This window comes from Scophthalmus maximus, chromosome 22 (genome assembly GCF_022379125.1).
Source record: "Scophthalmus maximus strain ysfricsl-2021 chromosome 22, ASM2237912v1, whole genome shotgun sequence".
NCBI classification, from domain to species: domain Eukaryota; kingdom Metazoa; phylum Chordata; class Actinopteri; order Pleuronectiformes; family Scophthalmidae; genus Scophthalmus; species Scophthalmus maximus.
The window spans coordinates 13643488-13659255 of NC_061536.1; the positions used below are offsets into that span (position 1 = coordinate 13643488).

The 15768-nt window shown below is 43.3% G+C and overlaps 1 protein-coding gene across 10 annotated transcripts in view; it reads left to right on the forward strand.

Moving 5' to 3' along the window:
- The window catches only part of col11a2 (collagen, type XI, alpha 2), a 52719-nt gene that overhangs the window by 20234 nt on the left and 16717 nt on the right, over positions 1 to 15768 (forward strand). For 3 of the 10 annotated variants that reach the window (XM_047330309.1, XM_035621211.2, XM_047330311.1), the window contains 11 exons: positions 2962 to 3123; positions 4762 to 4972; positions 5160 to 5322; positions 5424 to 5546; positions 9466 to 10626; positions 11875 to 11994; positions 13397 to 13612; positions 14583 to 14636; positions 15109 to 15150; positions 15386 to 15448; positions 15601 to 15675. In XM_047330309.1, the coding sequence (XP_047186265.1) occupies positions 2962 to 3123; positions 4762 to 4972; positions 5160 to 5322; positions 5424 to 5546; positions 9466 to 10626; positions 11875 to 11994; positions 13397 to 13612; positions 14583 to 14636; positions 15109 to 15150; positions 15386 to 15448; positions 15601 to 15675 (2390 nt within the window). Of the gene's footprint in view, positions 1 to 2961; positions 3124 to 4761; positions 4973 to 5159; positions 5323 to 5423; positions 5547 to 7376; positions 7491 to 9465; positions 10627 to 11874; positions 11995 to 13396; positions 13613 to 14582; positions 14637 to 15108; positions 15151 to 15385; positions 15449 to 15600; positions 15676 to 15768 lie in introns of all 10 variants that reach the window. The other 7 variants (XM_047330312.1, XM_047330315.1, XM_047330313.1 and 4 more) reach the window with 7 other exon arrangements.

Sequence of the window (15768 nt, forward strand, 5' to 3'; positions counted from 1 at the left end):
TGTGTGTGTGTGTGTGTGTGTGTGTGTGTGTGTGTGTGTGTGTGTGTGTGTGTGTGTGTGTGTGTGTGCACCTCTGTGTGTTATTTTTGTGGTTGTGTGTTTGTCGTGATTGTGGTCCTCCAGGCAGGAAGGGCCCCGGCTGCAGATGTGAGCTGGTCGGCCAGCGAAGAACAGAGCGGCACATTGTGCAGGGAGAGTGCTGGGGGAGCTCGGGCTGCAATCTGATACAGTCTCCTGCCATCACAGAACCACGCTGGCTACTGTCACTGCCTGAACACACACACACACACACCACCTTTACCTGAGCCACTCTCTCCCTCCCTCTTCCTCTTTCTCATTCCCAGCATTCCTGTGCAGATCTACAAAGCTCTTGAATAGTTTGGAGAGAAACAATTCAATGCATTTCGAGACTTGGGACGTCTTGGAATTGCACACATATCTAGAAAAGCATGGAAACTTGTTTTTTTGCTGATTTTGATATTATAACATGTTGTGTTATGGATAAAATTGTCCTCATCCCTTTTCAATCCTGTCCTCCATGTATGTTTTTTTTTTGGACCAGCCACTTTCCTGCTTCCTTTAACTTCTCGGCTTTCAGTTAATTCCAGCCGTTTTTTTTAGGGACGTTTTCTGAATGTAGCATCACAACACCAATCACTCAATCTCAACCTCATTTACATGACACATTCCCTCTACTACACCCTTCTCTCTCTCTCTCTCCCTCCTTTAATCCACCCCATCTCTCCCTCCTCTTCCTCTTCCTCGGTCTGTGGTAGAGACGCCCTGAGGCAAAATATCAACGCACCATTTGCTCTGTTCGAATAAATATTACCATCTGTGTAAGCTGGTCATTCTGACACCACTGGGTGTCACCTAAACAATAGCACCACTGTGGAATAGTCGTGACATTAGGAGAAACATGAAGAATCTTCACATTAGAATCGTAAGTGGCTGAGAAACACAATACGAGGATTTTGTTTCTAGGGGTTATGAGTCTTTGACTGTGGATCTGTATTATAAAATCTGCCATCTTGGTCGTTTCTGATTGACACTGTCACAAATTGTTGCCCTCGTTGATTTAGTCAAACTGTTGCCGGAAATATATTAAAAAATTTTCATTAACATAACCCTTACCCTATTGTCTGATGACAATGTATATGTGATGTGCTTAGTGCCACAATGTTACTGTGAAATGCTCTGTTGTGCCACAGCTGACTGGCTGTAAATTAATCTGACTGGCTTTTCACAGTAAAGTTAGTTCTCTCTCAAACACAGGAAGGAGGAGGAGGGAGGTCAGAGAAGTGTGATCACTGGTTGAAGACTTGATCACTGGTCTCATAGATTCACATCAAGATGTTACTGTCTATGGTCGACTTTATTGTACAAGCCTTCCTGCACAATGTGCGTCAGTTCGCTACGCAACGTCTCCGAATCTTTGGACCGCCGATTAAAATGTGTAGCATGTATAAGGTGAACTGACAAAAAAATTATATTTCATAAGATACCTTTTATCTCATTAAGCATGTATGTTGTAAAACAACATACAGCAAAACTGAGCCTATAACCTTTGACCTTTGACCACAGCCGTGTGCCGCTGTTTTCACAGGCGCCCCATTCCCCAACGTTACAAGACAGTAACAAGTCACAAGTCATGTGAGCTATAAGACAACTGCCCAATACGTGATGCTGTGGATTATTAAACTAACTGTAAATCATGTTTAAAATGATCTTTCTAACATTTGTCCGTTAGATTTTAAAGGACATGACTTTGATTCTCTTTCTGCCCTGTTGTGTGTCACTGCCGCTCTTTATTTCCACAAGCGGTTTAATTGTTGAGGAAATTAAATCAAACTTGAGAAACCTGGTCACTTTTAATGGAAATTGTTTTTACAAATACAGGATTTATTGTAGAATCACACCCTGAACTCCAGAAGTGAGAGCTGACTGACGCTGTGCCGTTGAGCCGACCAGTCAAACTGAAGGTCGAGAAACAGACTGGTTGACCTCAGGGTGTGAAACTGGAGACGGGATGTGAGACAGTGTCCGTTTCGCTGTGTGTGTGTGTGTGTGTGTGTGTGTGTGTGTGTGTGTGTGTGTGTGTGTGTGTGTGTGTGTGTGTGTGTGTGTGTGTGTGTGTGTGTGTGTGTGTGTGTGTGTGTGTGTGTGTGTGTGTGTGTGTGTGTGTGTGTGTGTGTGTGTGTGTGAAGCTGTGTACCTGGAGTGTGTGTGCCTTTGTGTATATTTGCATTCCTGCGTCTGTGCGTGTCAGGTTAAACTGTGAAATGATCGCGTGTCCTCAAACACTCGCTTGATTCCGGCACTGTCACGTCAACAGCTAAATAAATGTGAGCAGAATAGCAGGTTCTGTCTCGGCTAGGATTTACACTGAGCTGTTCAGTACCTGCCCTGCTGCAGCTTGGCCTGGTGCCCATCTGCCCTGGCACAGAGCTTCCTTTCTTAAAGTTACACCTAAATGTACAGAGGTAGCCAGTGTGGACACCGCTCCATATACCTGCGTCTATATCACATCAGCGCTGAGAGAACAGTCTAGAGGACTTTTTTCTGATAATCTGGGAGAAGTTTGGTCACTGCAGCTGAAAAGATTTTCTGCAGCGGACGATGAAACTTCTTAAACAGTGATTTCTATACTGCCAGCAGATGACAGGCCTTCTGCAGAGCAGTTTGGAAAAACACCAGAAAAATTGTGCTCTTTCCTGAGAAACCGGGAGTCACAGCGAGATGTTGTATCTTAGATTCCCATCGTTTGAAATCATCACAGACGTCAGTGTCTTAACACTACAGGATTTCTGGGGCTTAAAGTTTCAACTTGGACATTTCACACGTTTACATGTTTGCATTAACATGCTGTGTCACAAGCAGGGCAACAATTCCAATAGGCTACTTGTTAAAAGAAAGTATGTTTGTATAATGAAGAGTCTGGTCTCGTGCTTTGTCCCTCAGACCCGGTGGATGTGTTGCGGGCTCTGCAGGTCCCCTCTCTCCCGGAGGGCGTGAAGAAAGTCCCCGGCTTCTGCACATCCCGTCGCTCCGGCAACCCCGACCATGCATACCGCATCACCAAGAAGGCGCAGATCTCTGCCCCCACCAAGCAGCTCTTCTCAGGTACAGTAGGCTTCGTCTGCACCGGCCGGAGGGCTGGTTGAGGTTCTTTTTTCTGGAGGGATCATCAGGGTCCTTTTTGCAGAACCACAGAAACTAGAAAGAAAAATAACTATTCAGTAGTTCATGATGAGTAAACCAAACTTTCCTTTATGTATTAAATATTAGTATCGTATTAAGTTTGGTTTCCAAATGGAAGAACATATTTCTAAATACTATAATGAAGTGTAATAAGGGAAAATCAAGATATTTAAACCTATTCAGTTTTTCACATTTTCCCTCAACATGTCACATTCTTTCATCATGTGATTTTCTTAAACAGCAGGTCTGATAACGTCTCAGATTTCAAAGTTTTATCTTTTTGTGAAGAACCCCAAAAAATATTTTTTCAGGCTTCACTGCACTTCGTGGTTTTGTGTTAGGAATTTCAGACTGAAAAAAAAACTAGTTTGGACCTCGCAGGGATCCGTTGGTTAAACGAGTTGTCTCCAAACATACAGTTGGAAGAGTTTCCTGACACAGTTCAATCAATGTGCTGCTGTATCCATAGCAACAGTAGAATTAAACACACCTTACATATCTGTGGTAATCGGGTTTGATATAAGCACAATAACAAACTTAAGGGTTAAATCCTTTTGTCTGCAGTGATAAGTAGATCAACTTTGCAAATATATGTTTAATGCTCTAGAGTACTGTAAAAAATATTAAGAAAATCAACAAGATCTTGAAAATAACTCCACCAAATGCAGTGGAACAGTCAATTATTGTCTAAAATATAATGAACATACAGCTTTTTAAAGCAAGGAAAGTTTATTATCTGTTTTATTTTGACGACAAGAGCGTTTGCTCAGAAAAGAGGAAACACATTTGAAGAAATTAACATTCCTGTGTCGTACGATAACTCACACCAAGGGCTTAATATTTGATAAAAACGATGAGTTCCAGAAACCTACAATTATCGTTACAGGTTTATATTTATGTTTGAATGTGTTTTAAAACTGAGCTCTCTGGAGTTTAGTGCGGCTGCTGTGCGCCCCTGCTCGTGGTGCATATAAAGTATAATTATGTGTTGCGCAGTTAAACTGTGTGGGAGAGCCATAACAAATTAACTTCAGAGAACTGTCTGACACCCCGGAGTGAGGAGAGAGACCAGAGATAGTGCCACTTATGTGGTTGTGAAGAAAAATCCTCAAAAGTCGAAGCTGATTTTGGGCTCATTATCTGAGGTTTAGTCTTCTTCCTGCTCCAGCTGCAACCCGCCGGTTATGATGGATCCTCAAAGTCCACATTCACATGGGACTTTAGTCTGATATTCCATAATCTGTTAATCTCTCTCTATAAAACCAATTTAAGATCAACACTGGTGTCACTTTCACATTTTCTTATCCGACTCTCATCCATCACTAATCCTCCATCCTCCTCCTTCACCAGCCACTTGTTCACTTGTCCTGTTTGAAAGCTGTTTTGTCTCTTTCTGTACCCTCTGTCTTCTGCTTCCATTCTTTCCACTGATAAGTCAATGTTCTGGAGCACGGTCCCGGTCTGTCTACTGTTCACTAAATTCTAGTTTTATCTTTCCTTGACTTCGTGACTGCCGTCACCTCATCTAAACCTTTCCCTCCTCCCGTCCCTCATCTGTAGGTCGTTTCCCAGAGAACTTCTCCATCATGGCTCTGGTTAAGGCCCAGGCCGGCCTCCAGGCCTTCCTCCTCTCCATCTACAGCGAGCAGGGCATCCAGCAGCTCGGTATCGAACTGGGACGCTCGCCTGTTTTCCTGTACGAGGACCAGAATGGCAAGCCAGCCCCCGAGGACTACCCACTGTTCCGAGGCGTCAACCTGGCTGATGGCAAGTCAGTAACCAGCGACAACCAGTTTGTGACTGGTTGAGATGACACTGTTGGGGTCGTGTGGGTGTTTGTGCCTGAGGAGTAGTTGTGTTTGTATGAGTGTTGGGGTTTAGACGCCTTTTAAAAAAAAATCAGGCCTGTGGTCACATTACACATTTATTCGCCCTCGATTCCTCCTCCTCGTCTTTAGGTGGCATCGCATCGCTATCTCCGTTTCCAAGAAGAACGTGACTCTGCTGCTGGACTGCAAGAAGAAGATGACCCGCGCGCTGCCCCGCGGCAACAACGCCGAGGTCGACACCAACGGCATCACAGTGTTCGGAGCCCGTCTGCTTGATGAGGAGGTTTTCCAGGTGAGGAGCTGACATGGGACCAACTTTCATAAAATGTCGATTTAATTGAGATTAAAAAAACACATTAATACTAAGTATACGTTTTTTTTCTTTCTCTACAGGGAGACATCCAGCAACTGCTGATCGCCTCCAACCCCCAGGCTGCCTACGACTTCTGTGAGCACTACAGCCCCGACTGTGACTCCCCGCTGCCCAAGACCCAGGCTCAGGACCCCAACACATACGTGAGTAACACCAACACACCAGTTCACGCACGGATGTATGAAATCAGCGACCTGCTCCTCCGCACAAACGACTGATCAAACAAATAGTTCTTATCAGTGAATAACCTTCCCGCAGTGTATACCAATTAGCTCTTTACTGCAGGACGAGGCGTCAGTTGTTCACACCAGTCCCACAGCACAAACACACACAAGCCAAAAAAACTTTTAGGCTCACCAAATAAATCAGGCCCAGACAGAATCCGTGGACTTTGTTTTCCTTTTCTGTGGCAGAGAAAAAAAACTGATTAACTACTCACCACATCTGATTAGTCTCAGAATTTCTTTTTTTTTTAGTTTTTCTAGTCTATAAAACATGAAGTGGAAATCTTGAGTGCTTAATAGAACATTATTGCAGAAAAGCTTTTCCTTTTCTAAATGAGGGTCATGTGTGTGTTCTATGGTAAATGAGACTAGAAATGGACTGAAGCAGAAAAGAATCGACAGCGTTTTGTCATTTAGGAATGGCTTCGACTGTATCTTGTGTGTTACAGTGGGAGAAAGAAATAAATGGAGTCCATCAAATATGATTTATGTTAGGAAAGATACTCTACAGAGAGAGAAAACAAAGGCCACACTTAAGAAACAAACTAAAAAGGATTCAACCGGGTTCAGTTTGCTTATGACAAGTCATCGGACGGCTTCATCAAAGTGCTGCTCTTCCTCTCTGTCTGTCATCCTCGTCATCATCAGCAACAGTTTGTATCCATCCACTTTCCTCCTCACCCTCCTCAGTCTGTGTCCCTGGGCAGAGGCCTTGTCACGTCCTTCCCTCCGATAACCACACCTCCATAGACGGACCGTCCTTTCCGTCAGCTCACACAACTCGACGTTAAGCTTGTTAGTAGTAAGTTGTCTGGTTTTCTTTCTTCTCTACCTCAATGGAACACAGAAAAGGTCGGTCGGGGGAAAGGGGATGATACAAGCCAACGTCAATGTCTTTTCCCCAGAAAGACAATTTTGTTCAGTGCATAAAATTTGACGTTAAATTCTGATTTTTTTTTTTTCTGGTTAAAATTGAGAAATATAAGGATTTGGCATGAAGATGGCTTAAGGTGGAGCCTCTTTGCTTACTGAGACTGGTTTGTGCACATCATATGTATATTATACGTTTTGCTACAGTAGCTCTCGCTCGTTCCCGTTCCCCCTCTCAATAAGCTGGAAATTTCCCCCCGAGACCCACAACAAGTGATTTTTTTTCATCCGCAACCATTCATCCAAAGTACACGATCTCTGCTTCATGAGTGTGCATGCCAGATCTGAAGTCAGGACAAAATTGTCAGACGCTGCAGAGGGATCCGACATTGAGCGTCCCAAACCCTGTTGAGATGACTGCTCTTGCTGAATGAATATAAATCACTGTGGTTTCTATTCATTGACTTTTCCCTTTTCTATATGTTTTTTTTTTTTGTGTGATTTTTTTTCTCATTCATCAAGGTTGTCTGGTCTGCGTAGGGACAAAAAAACAAATATATATCGTCGCCTGTTAATGAGCAGCACAGACTCCTTCAGATCAATGGGAAATTGAAAGCTTTGCAGTTTGTTATAATCTCCTTTGCTGTCTCCCGCTCTCTGTCACCATCTTCTATTTTTCCCCCTCTCTGCTTCACCCCACATTCACCCCCGTCTCCTGTGGCCTCTGTAACCTCTTCCCCTCCCTCCATTTGGATATCCACTGCCCCCTCCTCCCCTTACATAAATCCTGCTTCATGTACCCCCCCCCATCCCTGCCAAACCACGCCTCCCTCCATCCTCCCCATCTTTTCAATTCTTCCATCCCTCAACCTCTCTCAGTACTTTGATGAGGAGCAGGATGACCATGAATACCCCTATTATTATGAGGAAGCAACTGGCGTTCCCTCCTCCTCTGCGTCCCCCTCTCCCCAACCTGGGGCCCCCCATCTACAGGTAAAGAGGGAGCAAGAGAGAGGGAAAACACGAGCTGGGTTTGTGGAAGGGAAGGAGAATGAGAGAAGAGAAGTATTATAACAGAGGCCAGATTTGAAAGTATGGGCGAGTGTCAACTAAATATATACATGAAATATTTTCTCCAAAATATTAGTGTGAAATGCTACAGTTTCACTTTCAACACAACATGTGCCTCTCTCCTCTCTCATCGCTCCATCCCTCCCTCGTTTTAATCACATCTCACCTTTTCTTTAATCCACATCGACCTGTCGCACATCGGCCTGATCCACCTTGTTTCCACCGTCTGCGTCACGCAGGATTCACTTTGCTCCTTGTGATTTCATTTTGTCCTCATGTCGTTTACATGTTGTTTAATGTGTATGTGTGTGTTCAGATGTGGCCAAGTGGGGGCGCTATAGGGTGGTATTGGTGCAGTTGTGTTGTTGTGCACACATGCACACTTCTTTTTTTGGTTTACTTTCTTTTTCTCTCAGTTCCCCAAACATATTTACCCCTTCATACATCTCATCCTGTTTGACACAAAACCGGTTCATATGTTGACCAAAGTGTCCGAACATGTAACTGACTGTACACAAGATGTACACATCTTCGCGTCAAACCAAATCATTAAAGTGCCTCTGATGAAAAACTGAGCACATGCAAGTACAGGTGAGCTTATGAAAGAAAGAAAGAAAGAGCAGATTAGCATTAACGTCATCTTGGGCTTTCTAAGTTTTCGTTTCATTGACACTGTGTATAAGAAGGTTGGGTTAGTCACGTAATCACAGAACAGCAGAAGTGCATATCTTTTCCTGTGATTGTTTGAATTTTCTATCACTCATTGCATGGTCGTTAAATGACACCACTCGTTCGGTTTCACACCAACACCGGAAGAAACACTCTCTGACCTGGGCATGATGTGTCTGTATTGTCTTGTTGCATGATTTGTCACCGCATGCACCTACTGTACTTCTGTGTCATCAGTTTTCCAGTCAACATGCGAATATCAATGTTTTTGTGTTTTGTTAAATGCGTTCGTGGTTTAACATCTGACCCTTGTATGCCATATGTGACGTACTTGTCTCTCTCCTTTAAGTTTGTTACTATTCTTTATTACATATTTGATAAGTTCGTATCCACAGCGATGGCCTGTTTTTACTTCACTCCATGATAAATGGGTGACATTTTTACAGTGTTAGTTCGCATGAAGTTTCATGGGCATGAGTAGTAATAATTCATCATGCATTTTCATCAGTCATTTTTATGTTGTGGTTTTATTTGACTAACGTGCTTTTGCATGCAATCCTGGACTGTGTCCTCTCCATCATCTGCACGTTTGAACAGCGGCAACCTTCTCCATCTTGCAGTTTGACTGCTCTGTGCTTTTTAAACGTGTGTGTATGAGCAAAGCACGCCATTGCATCCGTGATGTGTTGTGATGTTTTCTCTGTGTGTGTGTGTGTGTGTCTGAGAGTTCAGCACCAGCTTCACCTGACCAGTCACACCCTCAGTGCCTCTGCCAAACCACAGGCTCCGGTTCCTATTAGCACAAAGATGCTGCTTTGTCATTTTAATATTGGGAATGGCATTACTGGAGAGATCAGCAAAATAACTTTGGTCAAAGAATAAAATAAAAGACATATGTTTGGATTCGATTTTGAATTTTACTAGTACTAGTACCTTTTTCAGCTCTATTTATTAAAAAACGTGTATTAATCCTCTGCTGTATCCAGTAATGCCTGTACAGTCTCAGTAAATCATCCAAGCCTTAGCCATCTTTATGTCATTGTTTCTCAAAACATCCACTCTTGTCTTTCTCTCTCCTTCTGTCCATCCCTTGTTTGTGCTTCTCATCCCCCCTCCCAACCCCTCCACGTATTTTTCTCTTCCTCCACTCTCTCTCTCTCCCTGTCTTCGTCAATATGCACTTTTACATACTAAACAACACGTCAACCAAACAATACTCGGATATTAGAAGAAGCCGCTCAATGGAAAGGCAGCCCCCACTAAAACCACCCCTGTCAAAGCCAAATCCACCCCTAAGCCGGCCAAGAAACTTGTGGTCAAGCCACCTTTGCCCACCAAAGCTCCTAAGCCCTCCACAGCCAAGTCAACCAAAGCAAAGCCCACAGCGGTAGAGATCCTCTTGTCTAAGATCAAACCAACCACAGCAGCTAAATCTAAGCCCCCTGCTGCCTTAGCTAAGAACGGCAATGGTAAACCAGCTGCTGAGAAGAAAGCCAATGGTGCAGCTAAAACTAACGGCAATGGAAAAACAGCTGCAGCAAAAACTAATGGCAATGGCAAAGCTACAGCCGAAGCTCAACCAACAGCTCAGGCCAAGGTGAATGGCAATGGAAATGGTAAGGCTGTAACTGAGAAGAAAGTCAACGGTAATGGGAAATCCTCGGCAGAGAAGAAGGCCAATGGAAATGGAAAAGTCACCGTTGTGTCTAAGGTGAATGGAAACGGCAATGGCAAAGCTACTGCAGAGAAGAAAGCCAATGGAAATGGCAAAACCACCATTGAAGTTAAAGACGTTAAATTCAAAGTTAATGGCAAAGCTGAGAACAAAGTCAACGGTGAGGCTAAGGCTAACAGCAATGGGAAAGTTACTACTGTGGTAGAAAAGAAAGCCGTTAGTAATGGTGCTGCAAGTCAGGCGAAAACTGAAACCACTACAAAAGCAAAGACTGAGAAAGTTGTCAAATTAGAAAAGATAGAAAAGTCTGCGGTCAGCGCAGCTAAATCCGCTGCCAAAGTAGAAGCTTCCAAGGCGCCTAAACCCACGAAAGCAGCAAAACCTGAGCCCACAAAAGCGGCAAAGGCTGCGACTACCAAAGTGAAGGCAGAAGTGAAAGAGGTCACCAAAGTTAAAACTGTGGTCACCAAAGTCCCTCTGGTCAAATCAAGGACGAGCAAAGTGGTGGTGAAGAACGTGGTTGAGAAGGTTTCCATCTCGAAGAAGGCCGAACCAACGCCTGCCCCCGTGCGGCCCACTCCACCCAGACCCACGAAATCCAGGGTGGTCGACCTGAATGTCAAATCCCTTCACAAACCCTTCCCGCCCTTTGGCAAGACTGTGCTGAGCGGAACTGTCATCGCGGCTAAGAAAGCTACCAGCGGTTATCAACAGGTACAACAGACAGGAGGGCTCAAGGTTGGGTCTGATTGTCCAGAGCCGTATGTCCCATATGTTCCATCTGGTTGCCAGTTCTTTCCACCATCCAGGGTCTGCAACAAAGTTCATGTGAAACTCTCTGTTTGAGTTTTCAATGTAAATTTCGATGTAAATCCTTAATGGTGGAGAATCTGGTCTTCGGAACGGAAGCTGGTTCATACTGAGCTGGACGAATTCTCCTCCGTTTATATATCATATGATCTTCACGATCACGCAGACTGCTCCATATGATATGATACAGCGGTGCACATTGAAGCATGGCTACTTGTACGGTTTCGCTGCTCTTTACTTCACTTCATACTCTTGGATCTCAGAACCTTGAATACACTCCATCGCACTCCATCTTTCTTTTTCGGGAGAAACCAGTCAAATGAATGAGCATGGGACTGCTGTGGCACGGAAACTAAACCTGAGAAAACACAAATACTATGACACATGCAACACAACAAAACAACCTCTGCCACTCCGTCATTTTCTCTCTGTCTTTTTTATTAAGTACCTGTGTTGTTTTCTCTGACACCTGTCTCCCCGTCTCTGGTCATATTTATTTTCAAATATGAATTAATCAGCCTCACAGAAACAGAAGTGTGCTTTCATTGGAGGTTCACTGTCATTCATTGCTTCACGTTGACAGTGTGAGCTCCTTGGGTCATTCGTGGAAAATTCATAGCATGTGCTGACTGTTTTATGGAAATATTTTCTGTGAGGCTGTTGATTTGGGTTGTTTCTTTGTTTTCTGGTCTTGGGTGAAACTAGACATCCCAAAGCATCATGTCGTGATGTTTTCACCTGAAGGGATGGATAGAGGCTCTTAGTCCGGCCTCCAATAAGAGCCAACGTCACCCTCACGAATCTTGGCTTTGTGAACTTTAAAAATCACAAAATGGTTCAACAGTACAATGAAAAGAAATTTCAGCAACGTAATCTCAGCGACTCCCTAAATCTTGCATCTGGCAAACATTTATAGTCACTGAGGTTCTGAAGTTTCTTTTCTAAAAAATGGATCTTTACAAATTTGGAAATGTGAGTTGCCATTGAACAGTTCTTTTGTATCTGGCAACTGCATATTTTATGATGTGTTCCATTTTCTTTCTTTTAACTCGTCATTACCTCACAAGCAGACTTTGAACTAACCACGCTCTTCCAATCAAATCTGCTTACTTCCTCCCTGCTCCCCCAATTCCTGTCAACTTGACCAATCAGGATGTAGACACTGAATATACCGAGGCTGGCCACACCGCTACAGAGACTGATTATTACTATGAGGAGACGGTCCCACTGCCAGAGGGTGAGGTGATTGGACATGAAGAGATCCCTGTGAAGGTAAAACAATCAAAAATTGCACACTCATCAGTGACACAGTCACAGAAGACCGACAGAATAGATAAATCTTATGGAGAACACACACAGTGGTGGTGAGCCCAGTCCCTGTAGTTTAACCAAGTAGCCGTAGTTCTCTTTTCTAACATCACTGTTTTGTTGGCACCGATGCCACGACTTTAGAGAAAAAACACTTTCAAAAGAGAATGCACCACATTCATCTGAATACGTCATCAAACATTTTGATGTGACGCCCCCTTCTTCCCTAACAACAAGATTCCTGTTTTGTTCTCATCGCAAGATTCTCAGTTTGCGATCTTGTCATCAGAACAAAGGAATCTTGAAAAAAGGGGATTCACGTGAGAATATTTGATATCCAGTTTTAATCACAGCAACAATTTGAGATGAATATAATGCATTCTCCTTTGGGAGAACAATCTAATTGAACTAGAGAATGCAGTCGTCGCTGTGGCTTTACTTTAAAGCCTTCGTTTCTCGTAGTTCTGGTTTGTTTCTCACAGTTCACTTATTATGGCAATAATCCATGTTGTCATCATTACTTTTTTATCATTTTTATCTGACTTTGATGACTTTGTTTTGGTTACCAGTTGTGATGCTAAGAATGTTTTTGCTACTGTTCTGGACAGAAATATGTCAGTGTTATATTTAGGAACAAATATACTATTCATTCACAATCATGTATTCATTTTTCAATTATTGCTTTTTCATATGAGATTACTGCACAGTGTAATTCCACTGGATTCATGTATGTATATTTTACCATGGTAAGTAAAATAGACTATAACATAGTTTTTGCTTTGCGTAGCGTAGCTCACAGCAGCAGCTTGTTTTTCACAAAGCTTTTCATATCGGCTGTGTGTGTTTATGGATTGTACAAGCACAATCAAACTGTCAACCAAAGTTTAACAATGTCAGATGATACATGTTGGCACATTTTGAGAATTCATCTGGCCGCAGGTCATCGCGCACAAGCTGATAATGAAGTGCTTTGATGGAAACATACTTTTATAAGCTCAGACGATTAATAGAATTATTTTTAAGGTTGCAGGATAAAACTGCTTACTCACAGTTCACCTGAGAAAATGAGCCTGAAGTTACGGCATGAAGGACTGATAGAGTCCTCACAGTCTGTCAGATGCCTTTGTGTTTGTTGTCCCTATGTCACTGTAAATGTGCAGAAGGTAAGACTCACTTCTTTCTATATATGCCCCTCTCTTCCACCTCCACTGTTTCATTCTATATTCACTAACACTTTCCCATCATACGCAACTCTCTCTCTACTCCTTTCACTGTCCCGTCTTCCTCTCGCATCTTTTTCTTCCCCCCCTCTTGCTTTATCCGTCCTCCATCTATTCCAATGCGGCTTTGACAAACCCCAAACCAGCCCGAGGAGGAGCCAACGCTGGTGGGAGCAGAGGTGGATGCCACCAAGGCAGGCGGTGCAGGCGAGGAGGTCTTCACTGAGGAGTATGAGACTGGGGACGTGGGCCTGAAGGAATACGACTATTCCTACAGGGACTACAATGAGCCATTAATGGAGACGAGAGAGGTCGATGCCAACATGGGCCCCGCCCTGTCCGCTGTGACAGACGAGGGAGGCGTAAGTTGTTTTGCTTCAGAGGCAAAAAAAATTAAAATGAATCGATTTCAACCAAGTCTGAATCCTAGACTTTGTCGACTTCTATTCAATGTCCTCTCAAATGACTTGTTTGAGTTTGCCATGTTTCAAAGCCCATGAGGGAGATATATATTATTAATTTATTCAAGCATGTTTCCTTTTCAGCCCGGAGATATGGTAGGAAAGTCTACCTGAAGGAGTTGGAGGAAAAATAGAGCCAAATTACTTTTTGACCAGTCACCTATTCAGATTTGAGCTTCAAAAGGAATGAATTCAGTCCTCCCTCGTTTTCATTTTATGTATTAGTTAGTGAACAACCTTTTAGTTTACTACTCAAACTGTGATGTAAATACATTCAAAATGGCCGACATGCAAGTAAGTCTATTTACCAGGCAAACTCAATCAATCAAAGAGAAATCTGTATTTGGATGCATTTCAAATACTTAAAAGGACTAAAAGAGCTAGTCCTCACATCTTGGTTGAAATGGGTTTAACTCTAGACGGCGTATAGTGCTGGAAAGGACCCCGGTTGGGAGAATAGTTATTACCATGGTAAAAGCTATTTGGATTCCCAATAAACACAAACAGTAATGTGAACTTTACATGCACTGTACATAAAGAGGCATTGTGAAGAGCAGCAAGGGTCCGCTTGCTGCATCTTTTGTTTTAAATGCCATTTTATCTCAGTGTGTATCGTCACCCCGAACGATTCTCTGTATCCACGCAAACAAAGTCCTGCCAGTAACGGAATGAAAGTTTGGAAAAGCATTAAATCATTGGTGTTCGGATGAAAGCTTATGCTTTTGTCACACTTTTTAAAATTGTTATCATTGTGTGCATCTTCCTGCTGTCTCAGTGCAGCTGAGTCGTGTCTTCTGTGAGCGTGTCTGTCGTGTTTAGTGCCTCTATACTGACTTCGCCGTGTTGTTGGCTACATGTGTGTTTTCCTCAGGCCGCCGTCAGAGGCCAGAAAGGAGAGAAGGGAGATCCCGCTGTCCTGGAGCCTGTGAGTTTTCTAGTTTCCTTCAAGCAGTTTTACCTGAGTAGATCTAGTAAAAGGAAGCCACGCCAACAACCTCCTAGTGACAATCTTGCTCATGTGTTGTATCCAAGATAGATTTCTGAGTATGATTACAATACAACACATAAACCGCACAGGCAGAGGAACCAGTCACAGGACACATCGACAGCCGGTTACCTACACTGTTCCATATGTGTTCAAATTGGTGCCAGTGAGTTTTTTATCAATTGATATGATTTATTGACCAGTTGCCAATTTCTAATATGGAGCCTGGCAAACTCTCTATTGCCCATCCAAAGACTAAATGACGAACCTGAGCATCTTGTCCCACTGAGCTGCTGAAAGACACTGAGCATGTGTTTGTGGTTAAGAAAATTGTACTTTGATATACAGACTTGGTATGATCCTTTTGTTGTCACCTTGCAGTAGGTTTTTAACTTTATTTGAATTTTTGCAGGGTATGCTCATTGAAGGACCTCCAGGACCTGAGGGACCTGCTGTAAGTGGATGATGCTCAACCCCTTGTTTTCTTTCCTTAAGAAATTATACTTATTATTTAAAAGAGTACACACTTTCCGTTCTAGGTTAGTGTCTTCATTCTGTGAGCTATGAAGCTTTTTGCCACTTTTACATTGACATTATTTCTGGAATTAAATGTTCTGGATGTTCCTGTGAAACGGCGACATTGAGTCAATAATCACAATACTCCTTCACTCTTCCCACGCCTCTCTCAGGGTCCTACCGGCCCCCCTGGCTCCTCTGGACCTCCCGGCTCTGTTGGCGACCCTGGCGAGAGGGTAAAAAAAATGTTGCTTTGAATCTGTGCAGGACAAATCTGAGACATTATTTGTCACTACACAGCTTTAAAAAAAATGAAAGAAGAACTGCTTCACATAACTACTCTTTCCTTGAACCTGCGAGATCACCGCTCCTTCTCTCCGTTCCTCAGGGACCTTCTGGTAGACCTGGTCTGCCTGGAGCTGATGGAGTCCCCGGCCCTCCTGGAACCTCAGTCATGTTGCCTGTGAGTCTGAGACTTTTCATTTTAATTTATTAGATAGTGAGTGATGTCTGCTCCAACCTGGGCCAACGTTTTGTAGATACGTTTAGGATGTAA